Here is a 17,788-nt window from a genome sequence, read left to right as displayed (position 1 = left end):
CTCAGTGCAGTGTTAATGTACTGGAGTGTCCAGTCAGTGTGTCTGTATTAACCCCTCTCTCTCTCAGTGCAGTGTTAATGTACTGGAGTGTCCAGTCAGTGTGTCTGTATTAACCCCTCTCTCTCTCAGTGCAGTGTTAATGTACTGGAGTGTCCAGTCAGTGTGTCTGTATTAACCCCTCTCTCTCTCAGTGCAGTGTTAATGTACTGGAGTGTCCAGTCAGTGTGTCTGTGTGAACCCCCCTCTCTCTCTCAGTGCAGTGTTAATGTACTGGAGTGTCCAGTCAGTGTGTCTGTATTAACCCCTCTCTCTCAGTGCAGTGTTAATGTACTGGAGTGTCCAGTCAGTGTGTCTGTATTAACCCCTCTCTCTCTCAGTGCAGTGTTAATGTACTGGAGTGTCCAGTCAGTGTGTCTGTATTAACCCCTCTCTCTCTCTCTCTCTCTCTCTCTCTCTCTCTCTCTCTCTCTCTCTCTCTCCAGGTGAAGATGCTCCAGTCTCTGGGTCTCCAGTCCACGCTGATCACTGACGGCTCTTCCCCCATCAATCTCTTCACCACCGCCAACGGCCTGCTGGGGGCGCTGCCGAGCTCTGGGCCGAAGGAGTGAGAGAGTGGGGGGGGGAGCTGGGAGGAAGGAGAAGGCCCGACGCCAGACGCTGAGCTTTTTCCGATGGCTGATTTGCCCTTCTGAAGTGGGAGTTGGGTGGGTGGGTGGGGCAGACGCGGCCGGAGCCTGTGAGCCACTCGCCGTGTCTGCCGGCTCGTCTGTGATCATCCCTCTCGGATTGTCCAATAAACTGATGGTTCATCGCAGAGGAGTCTCTCGTGTTGTCTGTGACGCGCCTGGGCTGCTTGTTCCACTCTCCCACCGCCCTCTGTGTAAGGAAGGGCGGCGTATCTGATGGCTGTGGTCTGAAACGATCCCAGAGCGGCAAGCCCGTCCTTCCCTGGTCGGGTTTTCAGAACCGCTGACGGGGCGGGTGTGTTCATACAGAGTGTACACCCTGTTCTCCATCAGCGCTCCCCATGTCTCGTGTCTGCTCTAGAACAAGACTTCCTGTGTCTGCTCTAGATCGGCCCTTCCTGTGTCTGTTCTAGATCGGCCCTTCCTGTGTTGTCTATTCTAGACCAAGACTTCCTGTGTCTCTCTTCTATAGCAGGACTTCCTGTTGTCTGTTCTAGATCAGCACTTTCTGTGTGTTGTGTGTGCTCTAGATCACCACTTGTCTCGCGTCTGCTCTAGACCAGCTCTTCCTGTCTCGCGTCTGCTCTGGACCAGCTCTTCCTGTCTCGTGCCTGCTCTAGACCAGCTCTTCCTGTCTCGTGCCTGCTCTAGATCACCACTTGTCTCGTGTCTGCTCTAGACCAGCTCTTCCTGACTCGCGTCTGCTCTAGATCACCACTTGTCTCGTGTCTGCTCTAGACCAGCTCTTCCTGTCTCGTGCCTGCTCTAGATCACCACTTGTCTCGTGTCTGCTCTAGACCAGCTCTTCCTGACTCGCGTCTGCTCTAGATCACCACTTGTCTCGTGCCTGCTCTAGACCAGCTCTTCCTGACTCGCGTCTGCTCTAGATCACCACTTGTCTCGTGTCTGCTCTAGACCAGCTCTTCCTGTCTCGCGCCTGCTCTAGATCACCACTTGTCTCGTGTCTGCTCTAGACCAGCTCTTCCTGACCCGCGTCTGCTCTAGATCACCACTTGTCTCGTGTCTGCTCTAGACCAGCTCTTCCTGACTCGCGTCTGCTCTAGATCACCACTTGTCTCGTGTCTGCTCTAGACCAGCTCTTCCTGTCTCGTGCCTGCTCTAGATCACCACTTGTCTCGTGTCTGCTCTAGACCAGCTCTTCCTGACTCGCGTCTGCTCTAGATCACCACTTGTCTCGTGCCTGCTCTAGACCAGCTCTTCCTGACTCGCGTCTGCTCTAGATCACCACTTGTCTCGTGTCTGCTCTAGACCAGCTCTTCCTGTCTCGCGCCTGCTCTAGATCACCACTTGTCTCGTGTCTGCTCTAGACCAGCTCTTCCTGACCCGCGTCTGCTCTAGATCACCACTTGTCTCGTGTCTGCTCTAGACCAGCTCTTCCTGACTCGCGTCTGCTCTAGATCACCACTTGTCTCGTGTCTGCTCTAGACCAGCTCTTCCTGACCCGCGTCTGCTCTAGATGAATGCCCCTGGCGAACTGCATCTTTCGGGGTGACCTGACCACACAGCTGTCAGCACGTTCGGCTTTACTGTTCCAACTGTTCAAGGGTTTGGTTCAGTGTTCACTGTTCAGCATTGTTCTTCAAAACACTGCTGCAGGGATCAGACAGACCCACAGGGCCCACAGATCACGTGCTGGACAAGAACCTCAGAACCGTCCCGCCTCTGTCTGTGTGAGGAAACCCGAGTCACGCATCAGCAGGGACAGGAGAACGAGGTGGGGACAGGCTGTTTAATTCCAAATGAAAAATATGTACAAAGCATTTATACAGACAAGGAAATAGTTTGGTGACTGACAGATTATAATCAGACTCCACTGACACTGACAGAGCAGTCTGAGACTCTCCAGGCTGGACTGGTCTGACTGGACTGGGAGCTGGATTAGTTCTGAACTGGGATTATAATCAGACTCCACTGACACTGACAGAGCAGTCTGAGACTCTCCAGGCTGGACTGGACTGACTGGACTGGGAGCTGGATTAGTTCTTCACTGGGATTATAATCAGACTCCACTGACACTGACAGAGCAGTCTGAGACTCTCCAGGCTGGACTGGACTGACTGGACTGGGAGCTGGATTAGTTCTGAACTGGGATTATAATCAGACTCCACTGACACTGACAGAGCAGTCTGAGACTCTCCAGGCTGGACTGGACTGACTGGACTGGGAGCTGGATTAGTTCTTCACTGGGATTATAATCAGACTCCACTGACACTGACAGAGCAGTCTGAGACTCTCCAGGCTGGACTGGACTGACTGGACTGGGAGCTGGATTAGTTCTGAACTGGGATTATAATCAGACTCCACTGACACTGACAGAGCAGTCTGAGACTCTCCAGGCTGGACTGGGCTGACTGGACTGGGAGCTGGATTAGTTCTTCACTGGGATTATAATCAGACTCCACTGACACTAACAGAGCAGTCTGAGACTCTCCAGGCTGGACTGGTCTGACTGGACTGGGAGCTGGATTAGTTCTGAACTGGGATTATAATCAGACTCCACTGACAGAGCAGTCTGAGACTCTCCAGGCTGGACTGGGCTGACTGGACTGGGAGCTGGATTAGTTCTTCACTGGGATTATAATCAGACTCCACTGACACTAACAGAGCAGTCTGAGACTCTCCAGGCTGGACTGGTCTGACTGGACTGGGAGCTGGATTAGTTCTGAACTGGGATTATAATCAGACTCCACTGACAGAGCAGTCTGAGACTCTCCAGGCTGGACTGGGCTGACTGGACTGGGAGCTGGATTAGTTCTTCACTGGGATTATAATCAGACTCCACTGACACTGACAGAGCAGTCTGAGACTCTCCAGGCTGGACTGGACTGACTGGACTGGGAGCTGGATCAGTTCTGAACTGGGATTATAATCAGACTCCACTGACACTGACAGAGCAGTCTGAGACTCTCCAGGCTGGACTGGGCTGACTGGACTGGGAGCTGGATCAGTTCTGAACTGGGATTATAATCAGACTCCACTGACACTGACAGAGCAGTCTGAGACTCTCCAGGCTGGACTGGTCTGACTGGACTGGGAGCTGAATGAGTTTTTGTACCATTGTAGGGAGAAGTTCATCACAGGACACACACCCACACACCCAGACGCACACTCCCAGCCCGGGGCCAGTTTCCCCAGTAGCCCACTAACCCCCCAGCATGTCGCTGGACTGGGAGAGGAAACCCACCCCAACAGGGCGAGACCATGCAAGCTCCACCCCGACAGACAGACAGACAGCGCCCCAAGCCCCGGCTCCTAGTACCGGCGCTGGCGGGGGGAGAAGATGTGGCTGGGGTCTGTGCGGTTCTGCGAGCCCGGCGCTGGCGGGGGGATGGGCGTGGGGCTCGCCTCGGAGGCCTCCAGCTTGAACAGGTCTCGGCCCGTCTGCAGGATGTGCTCCTCCAGCCTGCGGTGACGCTTCATGTCGGACAGAACCTTGTCTAAACGGGCCTCCCGGCGCTGAGAGCGGGCTGAGGACCCTGAGAGAGAGAGAGGGGTTAATACACACACTGACTGGACACTCCAGTACATTAACACTGCACTGAGAGAGAGAGGGGTTAATACACACACACACTGACTGGACACTCCAGTACATTAACACTGCACTGAGAGAGAGAGGGGTTAATACACACACACTGACTGGACACTCCAGTACATTAACACTGCACTGAGAGAGAGAGAGGGGTTAATACAGACACACTGACTGGACACTCCAGTACATTAACACTGCACTGAGAGAGAGAGGGGTTAATACAGACACACTGACTGGACACTCCAGTACATTAACACTGCACTGAGAGAGAGAGGGGTTAATACACACACACTGACTGGACACTCCAGTACATTAACACTGCACTGAGAGAGAGAGGGGTTAATATACACACACTGACTGGACACTCCAGTACATTAACACTGCACTGAGAGAGAGGGGTTAATACACACACACTGACTGGACACTCCAGTACATTAACACTGCACTGAGAGAGAGAGAGGGGTTAATACAGACACACTGACTGGACACTCCAGTACATTAACACTGCACTGAGAGAGAGAGAGAGGGGTTAATACACACACACTGACTGGACACTCCAGTACATTAACACTGCACTGAGAGAGAGAGGGGTTAATACACACACACTGACTGGACACTCCAGTACAGTAACACTGCACTGAGAGAGAGAGGGGTTAATACAGACACACTGACTGCACACTCCAGTACATTAACACTGCACTGAGAGAGAGAGAGGGGTTAATACACACACACTGACTGGACACTCCAGTACATTAACACTGCACTGAGAGAGAGAGGGGTTCATACAGACACACTGACTGGACACTCCAGTACATTAACACTGCACTGAGAGAGAGAGGGGTTAATACAGACACACTGACTGGACACTCCAGTACATTAACACTGCACTGAGAGAGAGAGGGGTTAATACACACTGACTGGACACTGCAGTACATTAACACTGCACTGAGAGAGAGAGAGGGGTTAATACACACACACACTGACTGGACACTCCAGTACATTAACACTGCACTGAGAGAGAGAGGGGTTAATACACACACTGACTGGACACTCCAGTACATTAACACTGCACTGAGAGAGAGAGAGGGGTTCATACACACACACTGACTGGACACTCCAGTACATTAACACTGCACTGAGAGAGAGAGGGGTTAATACACACACACTGACTGGACACTCCAGTACATTAACACTGCACTGAGAGAGAGAGGGGTTCATACACACACACACTGACTGGACACTCCAGTACATTAACACTGCACTGAGAGAGAGAGGGGTTAATACAGACACACTGACTGGACACTCCAGTACATTAACACTGCACTGAGAGAGAGAGGGGTTAATACAGACACACCGACTGGACACTCCAGTACATTAACACTGCACTGAGAGAGAGAGGGGTTAATACAGACACACCGACTGGACACTCCAGTACATTAACACTGCACTGAGAGAGAGAGAGGGGTTAATACACACACACTGACTGGACACTCCAGTACATTAACACTGCACTGAGAGAGAGAGGGGTTAATACAGACACACTGACTGGACACTCCAGTACATTAGCACTGCACTGAGAGAGAGAGGGGTTAATACACACACACTGACTGGACACTCCAGTACATTAACACTGCACTGAGAGAGAGAGGGGTTAATACACACACACTGACTGGACACTCCAGTACATTAACACTGCACTGAGAGAGAGAGGGGTTCATACACACACACTGACTGGACCCTCCAGTACATTAACACTGCACTGAGAGAGAGAGGGGTTAATACACACACACTGACTGGACACTCCAGTACATTAACACTGCACTGAGAGAGAGAGAGGGGTTAATACACACACACTGACTGGACACTCCAGTACATTAACACTGCACTGAGAGAGAGAGAGGGGTTAATACACACACTGACTGGACACTCCAGTACATTAACACTGCACTGAGAGAGAGAGGGGTTAATACACACACACACTGACTGGACACTCCAGTACATTAACACTGCACTGAGAGAGAGAGAGGGGTTAATACACACACTGACTGGACACTCCAGTACATTAACACTGCACTGAGAGAGAGAGGGGTTAATACAGACACACTGACTGGACACTCCAGTACATTAACACTGCACTGAGAGAGAGAGGGGTTAATACACACACACTGACTGGACACTCCAGTACATTAACACTGCACTGAGAGAGAGAGGGGTTAATACACACACACTGACTGGACACTCCAGTACATTAACACTGCACTGAGAGAGAGAGAGGGGTTAATACACACACTGACTGGACACTCCAGTACATTAACACTGCACTGAGAGAGAGGGGTTAATACACACACACTGACTGGACACTCCAGTACATTAACACTGCACTGAGAGAGAGAGGGGTTAATACAGACACACTGACTGGACACTCCAGTACATTAACACTGCACTGAGAGAGAGAGGGGTTAATACACACACACTGACTGGACACTCCAGTACATTAACACTGCACTGAGAGAGAGAGGGGTTCATACACACTGACTGTACACTCCAGTACATTAACACTGCACTGAGAGAGAGAGGGGTTAATACACACACACTGACTGGACACTCCAGCACATTAACACTGCACTGAGAGAGAGAGGGGTTCATACAGTCACACTGACTGGACACTCCAGTACATTAACACTGCACTGAGAGAGAGAGGGGTTAATACACACACACTGACTGGACACTCCAGTACATTAACACTGCACTGAGAGAGAGAGGGGTTAATACACACACACACTGATTGGACACTCCAGTACATTAACACTGCACTGAGAGAGAGGGGGGTTAATACAGACACACTGACTGGACACTCCAGTACATTAACACTGCACTGAGAGAGAGAGAGGGGTTAATACACACACTGACTGGACACTCCAGTACATTAACACTGCACTGAGAGAGAGAGAGGGGTTAATACACACACACTGACTGGACACTCCAGTACATTAACACTGCACTGAGAGAGAGGGGTTAATACAGACACACTGACTGGACACTCCAGTACATTAACACTGCACTGAGAGAGAGAGAGGGGTTAATACACACACACTGACTGGACACTCCAGCACATTAACACTGCACTGAGAGAGAGAGGGGTTCATACAGTCACACTGACTGGACACTCCAGTACATTAACACTGCACTGAGAGAGAGAGGGGTTAATACACACACACTGACTGGACACTCCAGTACATTAACACTGCACTGAGAGAGAGAGAGGGGTTAATACACACACACTGATTGGACACTCCAGTACATTAACACTGCACTGAGAGAGAGGGGGGTTAATACAGACACACTGACTGGACACTCCAGTACATTAACACTGCACTGAGAGAGAGAGAGGGGTTAATACAGACACACTGACTGGACACTCCAGTACATTAACACTGCACTGAGAGAGAGAGGGGTTCATACAGTCACACTGACTGGACACTCCAGTACATTAACACTGCACTGAGAGAGAGAGAGGGGTTAATACACACACTGACTGGACACTCCAGTACATTAACACTGCACTGAGAGAGAGAAAGGGGTTAATACACACACACTGACTGGACACTCCAGTACATTAACACTGCACTGAGAGAGAGAGGGGTTCATACAGACACACTGACTGGACACTCCAGTACATTAACACTGCACTGAGAGAGAGAGGGGTTCATACAGACACACTGACTGGACACTCCAGTACATTAACACTGCACTGAGAGAGAGAGAGGGGTTAATACAGACACACTGACTGGACACTCCAGTACATTAACACTGCACTGAGAGAGAGAGGGGTTAATACAGACACACTGACTGGACACTCCAGTACATTATCACTGCACTGAGAGAGAGAGGGGTTAATACACACACACTGACTGGACACTCCAGTACATTAACACTGCACTGAGAGAGAGAGGGGTTCATACAGTCACACTGACTGGACACTCCAGTACAGTAACACTGCACTGAGAGAGAGGGGGGTTAATACAGACACACTGACTGGACACTCCAGTACATTAACACTGCACTGAGAGAGAGAGAGGGGTTAATACAGACACACTGACTGGACACTCCAGTACATGAACACTGCACTGAGAGAGAGAGAGGGGTTAATACAGACACTGACTGGACACTCCAGTACATGAACACTGCACTGAGAGAGAGGGGTTAATACAGACACACTGACTGGACACTCCAGTACATTAACACTGCACTGAGAGAGAGAGGGGTTAATACACACACACTGACTGGACACTCCAGTACATTAACACTGCACTGAGAGAGAGAGAGGGGTTAATACACACACACTGACTGGACACTCCAGTACATTAACACTGCACTGACAGAGAGAGGGGGTTAATACACACACACTGACTGGACACTCCAGTACATTAACACTGCACTGAGAGAGAGAGGGGTTAATACAGACACACTGACTGGACACTCCAGTACATTAACACTGCACTGAGAGAGAGAGGGGTTAATACAGACACACTGACTGCAAACAGGGGGACAGTGGAGGGTGAGCAGAGAGAATGGGGTACCTGGAGTTCTGCGACGGTTGATGTAGGTGTTTTTCGGGGTCACAGGAGTTGGTTCATCATCAAAGTCAAACTCTGTTGGACTGGGAGCCCTATAAACAGAAGATAAAGAGAGAAATAACACAGGACATCCTTCTCACTCCTCTGTGTGCAATCTCTCACTCCCTCTGACACTCTCTCACTCCTCTCTGTGTGCAGTCTCTCACTCCCTCTGACACTCTCTCACTCCTCTCTGTGTGCACTCTCTCACTCCCTCTGACACTCTCTCACTCCTCTGTGTGCAGTCTCTCACTACCTCCGACTCTCTCACTCCTGTGTGCAGTCTCTCACTCCCTCTGACACTCTCTCACTCCTCTCTGTGTGCAGTCTCACTCCTTCTGACACTCTCTCACTCCCTCTGACATTCTCTCACTCCTCTGTGAGCACTCTCTCACTCCGACACTCTCTCACTCCCTCTGACACTCCTCTCCCTCTCCTCCTGCGAGTCCAGACTCACCTGTCTCTCTCCCTCTCCTCCTTCTCTCTCCTCTCCCTCTCCTCCTGCGAGTCCAGACTCACCTGTCTCTCTCCCTCTCTCTCCTCTCCCTCTCCTCCTGCGAGTCCAGACTCACCTGTCTCTCTCCCTCTCCTCCTGCGAGTCCAGACTCACCTGTCTCTCTCCCTCTCTCTCCTTTCTCTCTCCTCCTGCGAGTCCAGACTCACCTGTCTCTCTCCCTCTCCTCCTTCTCTCTCCTCTCCCTCTCCTCCTGCGAGTCCAGACTCACCTGTCTCTCTCCCTCTCCTCCTTCTCTCTCCTCTCCCTCTCCTCCTGCGAGTCCAGACTCACCTGTCTCTCTCCCTCTCCTCCTTCTCTCTCCTCTCCCTCACCTCCTGCGAGTCCAGACTCACCTGTCTCTCTCCCTCTCCTCCCTCTCTCTCCTCTCCCTCTCCTCCTGCGAGTCCAGACTCACCTGTCTCTCTCCCTCTCCTCCCTCTCTCTCCTCTCCCTCTCCTCCTGCGAGTCCAGACTCACCTGTCTCTCTCCCTCTCCTCCCTCTCTCTCCTTTCTCTCTCCTCATGCGAGTCCAGACTCACCTGTCTCTCTCCCTCTCCTCTCCCTCTCCTCCTGCGAGTCCAGACTCACCTGTCTCTCTCCCTCTCCTCCCCTCATTCTCTTCTCCTGCGAGTCCAGACTCACCTGTCTCTCTCCCTCATTCTCTCCTCCTGCGAGTCCAGACTCACCTGTCTCTCTCCCTCCCTCTCCTCCTGCGAGTCCAGACTCACCTGTCTCTCTCCCTCTCCTCCCTCTCTCTCCTCTCCCTCTCCTCCTGCGAGTCCAGACTCACCTGTCTCTCTCCTCTCCTCCCTCTCTCTCCTCTCCCTCTCCTCCTGCGAGTCCAGACTCACCTGTCTCTCTCCCTCTCCTCCCTCTCTCTCCTCTCCCTCTCCTCCTGCGAGTCCAGACTCACCTGTCTCTCTCCCTCTCCTCCTGTGAGTCCAGACTCACCTGTCTCTCTCCCTCTCCTCCCTCTCTCTCCTCTCCCTCTCCTCCTGCGAGTCCAGACTCACCTGTCTCTCTCTCTCTCCTCCCTCTCTCTCCTCTCCCTCTCCTCCTGCGAGTCCAGACTCACCTGTCTCTCTCCCTCTCTTCCCTCTCTCTCCTCTCCCTCTCCTCCTGCGAGTCCAGACTCACCTGTCTCTCTCCCTCTCCTCCCTCTCTCTCCTCTCCCTCTCCTCCTGCGAGTCCAGACTCACCTGTCTCTCTCCCTCTCCTCCCTCTCTCTCCTCTCCCTCTCCTCCTGCGAGTCCAGACTCATCTGTCTCTCTCCCTCTCCTCCCTCTCTCTCCTCTCCCTCTCCTCCTGCGAGTCCAGACTCATCTGTCTCTCTCCCTCTCCTCCCTCTCTCTCCTCTCCCTCTCCTCCTGCGAGTCCAGACTCACCTGTCTCTCTCCCTCTCCTCCCTCTCTCTCCTCTCCCTCTCCTCCTGCGAGTCCAGACTCACCTGTCTCTCTCCCTCTCCTCCCTCTCTCTCCTCTCCCTCTCCTCCTGCGAGTCCAGACTCACCTGTCTCTCTCCCTCTCCTCCCTCTCTCTCCTCTCCCTCTCCTCCTGCGAGTCCAGACTCACCTGTCTCTCTCCCTCTCCTCCCTCTCTCTCCTCCTGCGAGTCCAGACTCACCTGTCTCTCTCCCTCTCCTCCCTCTCTCTCCTCTCCCTCTCCTCCTCCGAGTCCAGACTCACCTGTCTCTCTCCCTCTCCTCCCTCTCTCTCCTCTCCCTCTCCTCCTGCGAGTCCAGACTCACCTGTCTCTCTCCCTCTCCTCCCTCTCTCTCCTCTCCCTCTCCTCCTGCGAGTCCAGACTCACCTGTCTCTCTCCCTCTCCTCCCTCTCTCTCCTCTCCCTCTCCTCCTGCGAGTCCAGACTCACCTGTCTCTCTCCCTCTCCTCCCTCTCTCTCCTCTCCCTCTCCTCCTGCGAGTCCAGACTCACCTGTCTCTCTCCCTCTCCTCCCTCTCTCTCCTCTCCCTCTCCTCCTGCGAGTCCAGACTCACCTGTCTCTCTCCCTCTCCTCCCTCTCTCTCCTCTCCCTCTCCTCCTGCGAGTCCAGACTCACCTGTCTCTCTCCCTCTCCTCCCTCTCTCTCCTCTCCCTCTCCTCCCGCGAATCCAGACTCACCTGTCTCTCTCTCTCTCCTCCCTCTCTCTCCTCTCCCTCTCCTCCTCCGAGTCCTCGCCGTCTCTCTCGGGGGAGCTGCTGTGCTCGGGCGTGGGGGGTCGGCGGGGCAGAGGGGGGAGGCTCAGCTCCAGGACGCCCCCCTGTGCGAGGATGCCGTACAGACGCTTGATCTCCTCGGGGGGGGGTGTCCAGTGCTCCGGGTCCTCGATCTCCTCATCACTGCAGGGCACCCCCCACTCCTCCTCCTGCACTCCGTCCACCTCTCCACCTGGACCACAGAGAGAGAGAGAGGGGTCACTACACGGACACTGGACACCGCACTGAGAGAGAGAGGGGTCACTACACACACACACACACACTGGACACTGACACTGCACTGAGAGAGAGGGGTCACTACACACACACACACAGACTGGACACTGACACCGCACTGAGAGAGAGAGAGGGGTCACTACACACACACACACACAGACTGGACACTGACACTGCACTGAGAGAGAGAGGGGGGTCACTACACACACACACAGACTGGACACTGACACTGCACTGAGAGAGAGAGGGGTCACTACACACACACAGACTGGACACTGACACTGCACTGAGAGAGAGAGGGGGGTCACTACACACACACACACAGACTGGACACTGACACTGCACTGAGAGAGAGAGAGGGGTCACTACACACACACACACTGGACACTGACACTGCACTGAGAGAGAGAGAGGGGTCACTACACACACACACACTGGACACTGACACCGCACTGAGAGAGAGAGGGGTCACCACACACACACACAGACTGGACACCGACACTGCACTGAGAGAGAGAGGGGTCACCACACACACACACACACACACAGACTGGACACTGACACCGCACTGAGAGAGAGAGAGGGGTCACTACACGGACACTGGACACTGCACTGAGAGAGAGAGGGGTCACTACACACACACAGACTGGACACTGACACTGCACTGAGAGAGAGAGGGGTCACTACACACACACACACACAGACTGGACACTGACACCGCACTGAGAGAGAGAGAGGGGTCACTACACACACACACAGACTGGACACTGGACACTGCACTGAGAGAGAGAGGGGTCACTACACGGACACTGGACACTGCACTGAGAGAGAGAGGGGTCACTACACACACACAGACTGGACACTGACACTGCACTGAGAGAGAGAGGGGTCACTACACACTGGACACTGGACACTGACACTGCACTGAGAGAGAGAGGGGTCACTACACACACACACAGACTGGACACTGACACTGCACTGAGAGAGAGAGGGGTCACTACACACACACACACAGACTGGACACTGACACCGCACTGAGAGAGAGAGAGGGGTCACTACACACACACACAGACTGGACACTGACACTGCACTGAGAGAGAGAGGGGTCACTACACACACACACAGACTGGACACTGACTGCACTGAGAGAGAGAGGGGTCACTACACACACACACAGACTGGACACTGACACTGCACTGAGAGAGAGAGGGGTCACACACACACACACACACACACACACACACACACACACACACACAGACTGGACACTGACACTGCACTGAGAGAGAGAGGGGTCACTACACACACACACACAGACTGGACACTGACACTGCACTGAGAGAGAGAGAGGGGTCACCACACACTGGACACTGGACACTGACACTGCACTGAGAGAGAGAGGGGTCACCACACACACACACACACACACACACACAGAGACTGGACACTGACACTGCACTGAGAGAGAGAGGGGTCACTACACACACACACAGACTGGACACTGACACCGCACTGAGAGAGAGAGGGGTCACTACACACACACACACTGGACACTGACACTGCACTGAGAAAGAGAGGGGTCACTACACACACACAGACTGGACACTGACACTGCACTGTGAGAGAGAGGGGTCACTATACACACACACAGACTGGACACTGACACAGCACTGAGAGAGAGAGGGGTCACTACACACACACACAGACTGGACACTGACTGCACTGAGAGAGAGAGAGGGGTCACTACACACTGGACACTGACACTGCACTGAGAGAGAGAGAGAGGGGTCACTACACACACACACAGACTGGACACTGACTGCACTGAGAGAGAGAGAGGGGTCACTACACAAACACACACACTGGACACTGACACCGCACTGAGAGAGAGAGAGGGGTCACTACACACACACACAGACTGGACACTGACACTGCACTGAGAGAGAGAGGTCACCACACACACACACACAGACTGGACACTGACACTGCACTGAGAGAGAGAGAGGGGTCACTACACACACACACACTGGACACTGACACCGCACTGAGAGAGAGAGGGGTCACCACACACACACACAGACTGGACACCGACACTGCACTGAGAGAGAGAGGGGTCACCACACACACACACACACACACACAGACTGGACACTGACACCGCACTGAGAGAGAGAGAGGGGTCACTACACGGACACTGGACACTGCACTGAGAGAGAGAGGGGTCACTACACACACACAGACTGGACACTGACACTGCACTGAGAGAGAGAGGGGTCACTACACACACACAGACTGGACACTGACTCTGCACTGAGAAAGAGAGGGGTCACTACACACACACAGACTGGACACTGACACTGCACTGAGAGAGAGAGGGGTCACTATACACACACACAGACTGGACACTGACACTGCACTGAGAGAGAGAGAGGGGTCACTACACACACACACAGACTGGACACTGACACTGCACTGAGAGAGAGAGGGGTCACTATACACACACACAGACTGGACACTGACACTGCACTGAGAGAGAGAGAGGGGTCACTACACACTGGACACTGGACACTGACACTGCACTGAGAGAGAGAGGGGTCACTACACACACACAGACTGGACACTGACACTGCACTGAGAGAGAGAGAGGGGTCACTACACACTGGACACTGGACACTGACACTGCACTGAGAGAGAGAGGGGTCACTACACACACACACTGGACACTGACACTGCACTGAGAGAGAGGGGTCACCACACACACACACACACACACACACACACACACACACACACACAGACTGGACACTGACACTGCACTGAGAGAGAGGGGTCACTACACACACACACAGACTGGACACTGACACTGCACTGAGAGAGAGAGGGGTCACTACACACACACACACTGGACACTGACACCGCACTGAGAGAGAGAGGGGTCACTACACACACACACACTGGACACTGACACCGCACTGAGAGAGAGAGGGGTCACTACACACACACAGACTGGACACTGACACAGCACTGAGAGAGAGAGGGGTCACTACACACACACACAGACTGGACACTGACACTGCACTGAGAGAGAGAGAGGGGTCACTACACACTGGACACTGGACACTGACACTGCACTGAGAGAGAGAGGGGTCACTACACACACACACACTGGACACTGACACTGCACTGAGAGAGAGGGGTCACACACACACACACACACACACACACACACACACACAGACTGGACACTGACACTGCACTGAGAGAGAGGGGTCACTACACACACACACAGACTGGACACTGACACTGCACTGAGAGAGAGAGGGGTCACTACACACACACACACTGGACACTGACACCGCACTGAGAGAGAGAGGGGTCACTACACACATACACACTGGACACTGACACCGCACTGAGAGAGAGAGGGGTCACTACACACACACAGACTGGACACTGACACAGCACTGAGAGAGAGAGGGGTCACTACACACACACACAGACTGGACACTGACACTGCACTGAGAGAGAGAGGGGTCACTACACACACACACTGCACATACTTTACCTTTATCTCCGTCCCTCTCTCCCTCTCCCTGCTGGGACTCCCCTGTCTCTCTGACACAATCTTCATCTTCCTCCTCGAGCTCTTCCTGCTCCTCTTTCTCCTCCTCTCCTCCGTCCTCAGCCTGTGTTGTTGTCTCTGGTCGCTCTTTCTCTCCAACACCCAGAGACTGGATCCCCTCTCTGAGGCAGGAGTCTGAGGACTCTGCAGACTGCATGAGTCTGAGAGAGAGAGAGGGGTCAATACACACATACCGACTGGACACTCCAGTACATTAACACTGCACTGAGAGAGAGGGGTTAATACACACACTGACTGGACACTCCAGTACATTAACACTGCACTGAGAGAGAGAGGGGTTCATACAGACACACTGACTGGACACTCCAGTACATTAACACTGCACTGAGAGAGAGAGGGGTTAATACAGACACACTGACTGGACACTCCAGTACATTAACACTGCACTGAGAGAGAGAGGGGTTAATACACACACACTGACTGGACACTCCAGTACATTAACACTGCACTGAGAGAGAGAGGGGTTCATACACACACACTGACTGGACACTCCAGTACATTAACACTGGACTGAGAGAGAGAGGGGTTAATACAGACACACTGACTGGACACTCCAGTACATTAACACTGCACTGAGAGAGAGAGGGGTTAATACACACACACTGACTGGACACTCCAGTACATTAACACTGCACTGAGAGAGAGAGGGGTTAATACAGACACACTGACTGGACACTCCAGTACATTAACACTACACTGAGAGAGAGAGGGGTTAATACAGACACACTGACTGGACACTCCAGTACATTAACACTGCACTGAGAGAGAGAGAGGGGTTAATACACACACACTGACTGGACACTCCAGTACATTAACACTGCACTGAGAGAGAGAGGGGTTAATACAGACACACTGACTGGACACTCCAGTACATTAACACTGCACTGAGAGAGAGGGGGGTTCATACAGACACACTGACTGGACACTCCAGTACATTAACACTGCACTGAGAGACAGAGAGGGGTTAATACAGACACACTGACTGGACACTCCAGTACATGAACACTGCACTGAGAGAGAGAGGGGTTAATACAGACACATTGACTGGACACTCCAGTACATCAACACTGCACTGAGAGAGAGAGGGGTTAATACACACACACTGACTGGACACTCCAGTACATTAACACTACACTGAGAGAGAGAGGGGTTAATACAGACACACTGACTGGACACTCCAGTACATTAACACTGCACTGAGAGAGAGAGGGGTTAATACACACACTGACTGGACACTCCAGTACATTAACACTGCACTGAGAGAGAGAGGGGTTAATACAGACACACTGACTGGACACTCCAGTACATTAACACTGCACTGAGAGAGAGAGGGGTTAATACAGACACACTGACTGGACACTCCAGTACATTAACACTGCACTGAGAGAGAGAGAGAGGGGTTAATACACACACACTGACTGGACACTCCAGTACATTAACACTGGACTGAGAGAGAGAGGGGTTAATACACACACACTGACTGGACACTCCAGTACATTAACACTGGACTGAGAGAGAGAGGGGTTAATACACACACACTGACTGGACACTCCAGTACATTAACACTGCACTGAGAGAGAGAGGGGTTCATACAGACACACTGACTGGACACTCCAGTACATTAACACTGCACTGAGAGAGAGGGGGGTTAATACAGACACACTGACTGGACACTCCAGTACATTAACACTGCACTGAGAGAGAGGGGTTAATACAGACACACTGACTGGACACTCCAGTACATTAACACTGCACTGAGAGAGAGAGGGGTTAATACAGACACACTGACTGGACACTCCAGTACATTAACACTGCACTGAGAGAGAGAGGGGTTAATACACACACACTGACTGGACACTCCAGTACATTAACACTGCACTGAGAGAGAGAGGGGTTAATACACACACACTGACTGGACACTCCAGTACATTAACACTGGACTGAGAGAGACAGATCACACAATATCTCAGGGATATTTACCGTTCTCTGTCTTCCAAGTACTAAAACAGCGCCGAAGACACTGAGTTGAAGACAAACATGGAAGGAGAACCCCAGAGATACTGATGACGCAGGATACGATAAATCGACAGTGTTACAACAGGTGAAATTCATGGGTCATTAAAACCCGCCGCGAAGAAAGTTTTCAACCTTCGGCGCCCAGTATCGACTGTAAACAAAGCGCCATCTTGGGCCACTTCCTCTTCCGGTTTCCGTCTGTCGTTCCTCTACTTCCGGCCCAGTTGTGAGCTCACTCGCTCAATCCCGATTGGCTCGGTTGGTTAAAGGCTCTAGTGATTGGTCTCCTTTGAAAGTTGGGTGGGCTCTTGTGTTGTGGACGCTACTGCCTCAGCGATTTCACAGAGCCGC

The 17,788-nt window shown here is 52.6% G+C and overlaps 2 protein-coding genes across 2 annotated transcripts in view; one reads left to right on the top strand and one right to left on the bottom strand.

The window, feature by feature from the left end:
* The window catches only part of mvp (major vault protein), a 33,306-nt gene extending 32,492 nt beyond the window's left edge, over window positions 1-814 (top strand). The window contains exon 17 of the mRNA XM_088915321.1: window positions 483-814. Within this exon, the coding sequence (XP_088771447.1) occupies window positions 483-608 (126 nt within the window). The 3' untranslated portion in view covers window positions 609-814. The remainder of the gene's footprint in view (window positions 1-482) is intronic.
* A 1,604-nt stretch (window positions 815-2,418) lies between these two features.
* pagr1 (PAXIP1 associated glutamate-rich protein 1) lies at window positions 2,419-17,648 on the bottom strand. The gene is made up of 5 exons (XM_088915694.1): window positions 17,402-17,648; window positions 15,344-15,561; window positions 11,467-11,734; window positions 8,817-8,905; window positions 2,419-4,183 (listed from the first exon to the last, which is right to left on the bottom strand). The coding sequence occupies exons 2-5, from the start codon at window positions 15,555-15,557 to the stop codon at window positions 3,960-3,962; spliced, it is 795 nt and encodes a 264-aa protein (XP_088771820.1). The 5' UTR covers window positions 15,558-15,561; window positions 17,402-17,648; the 3' UTR covers window positions 2,419-3,959.
* Window positions 17,649-17,788: the final 140 nt, after the last annotated feature.

The sequence above is a fragment of the Atractosteus spatula genome, chromosome 5 (assembly GCF_055471065.1).
Source record: "Atractosteus spatula isolate fAtrSpa1 chromosome 5, fAtrSpa1.hap1, whole genome shotgun sequence".
Classification (NCBI taxonomy): Eukaryota; Metazoa; Chordata; class Actinopteri; order Semionotiformes; family Lepisosteidae; genus Atractosteus; species Atractosteus spatula.
Note: the sequence above shows the minus strand (reverse complement) of the source record. Positions and strands in the feature narration are given on the sequence as shown.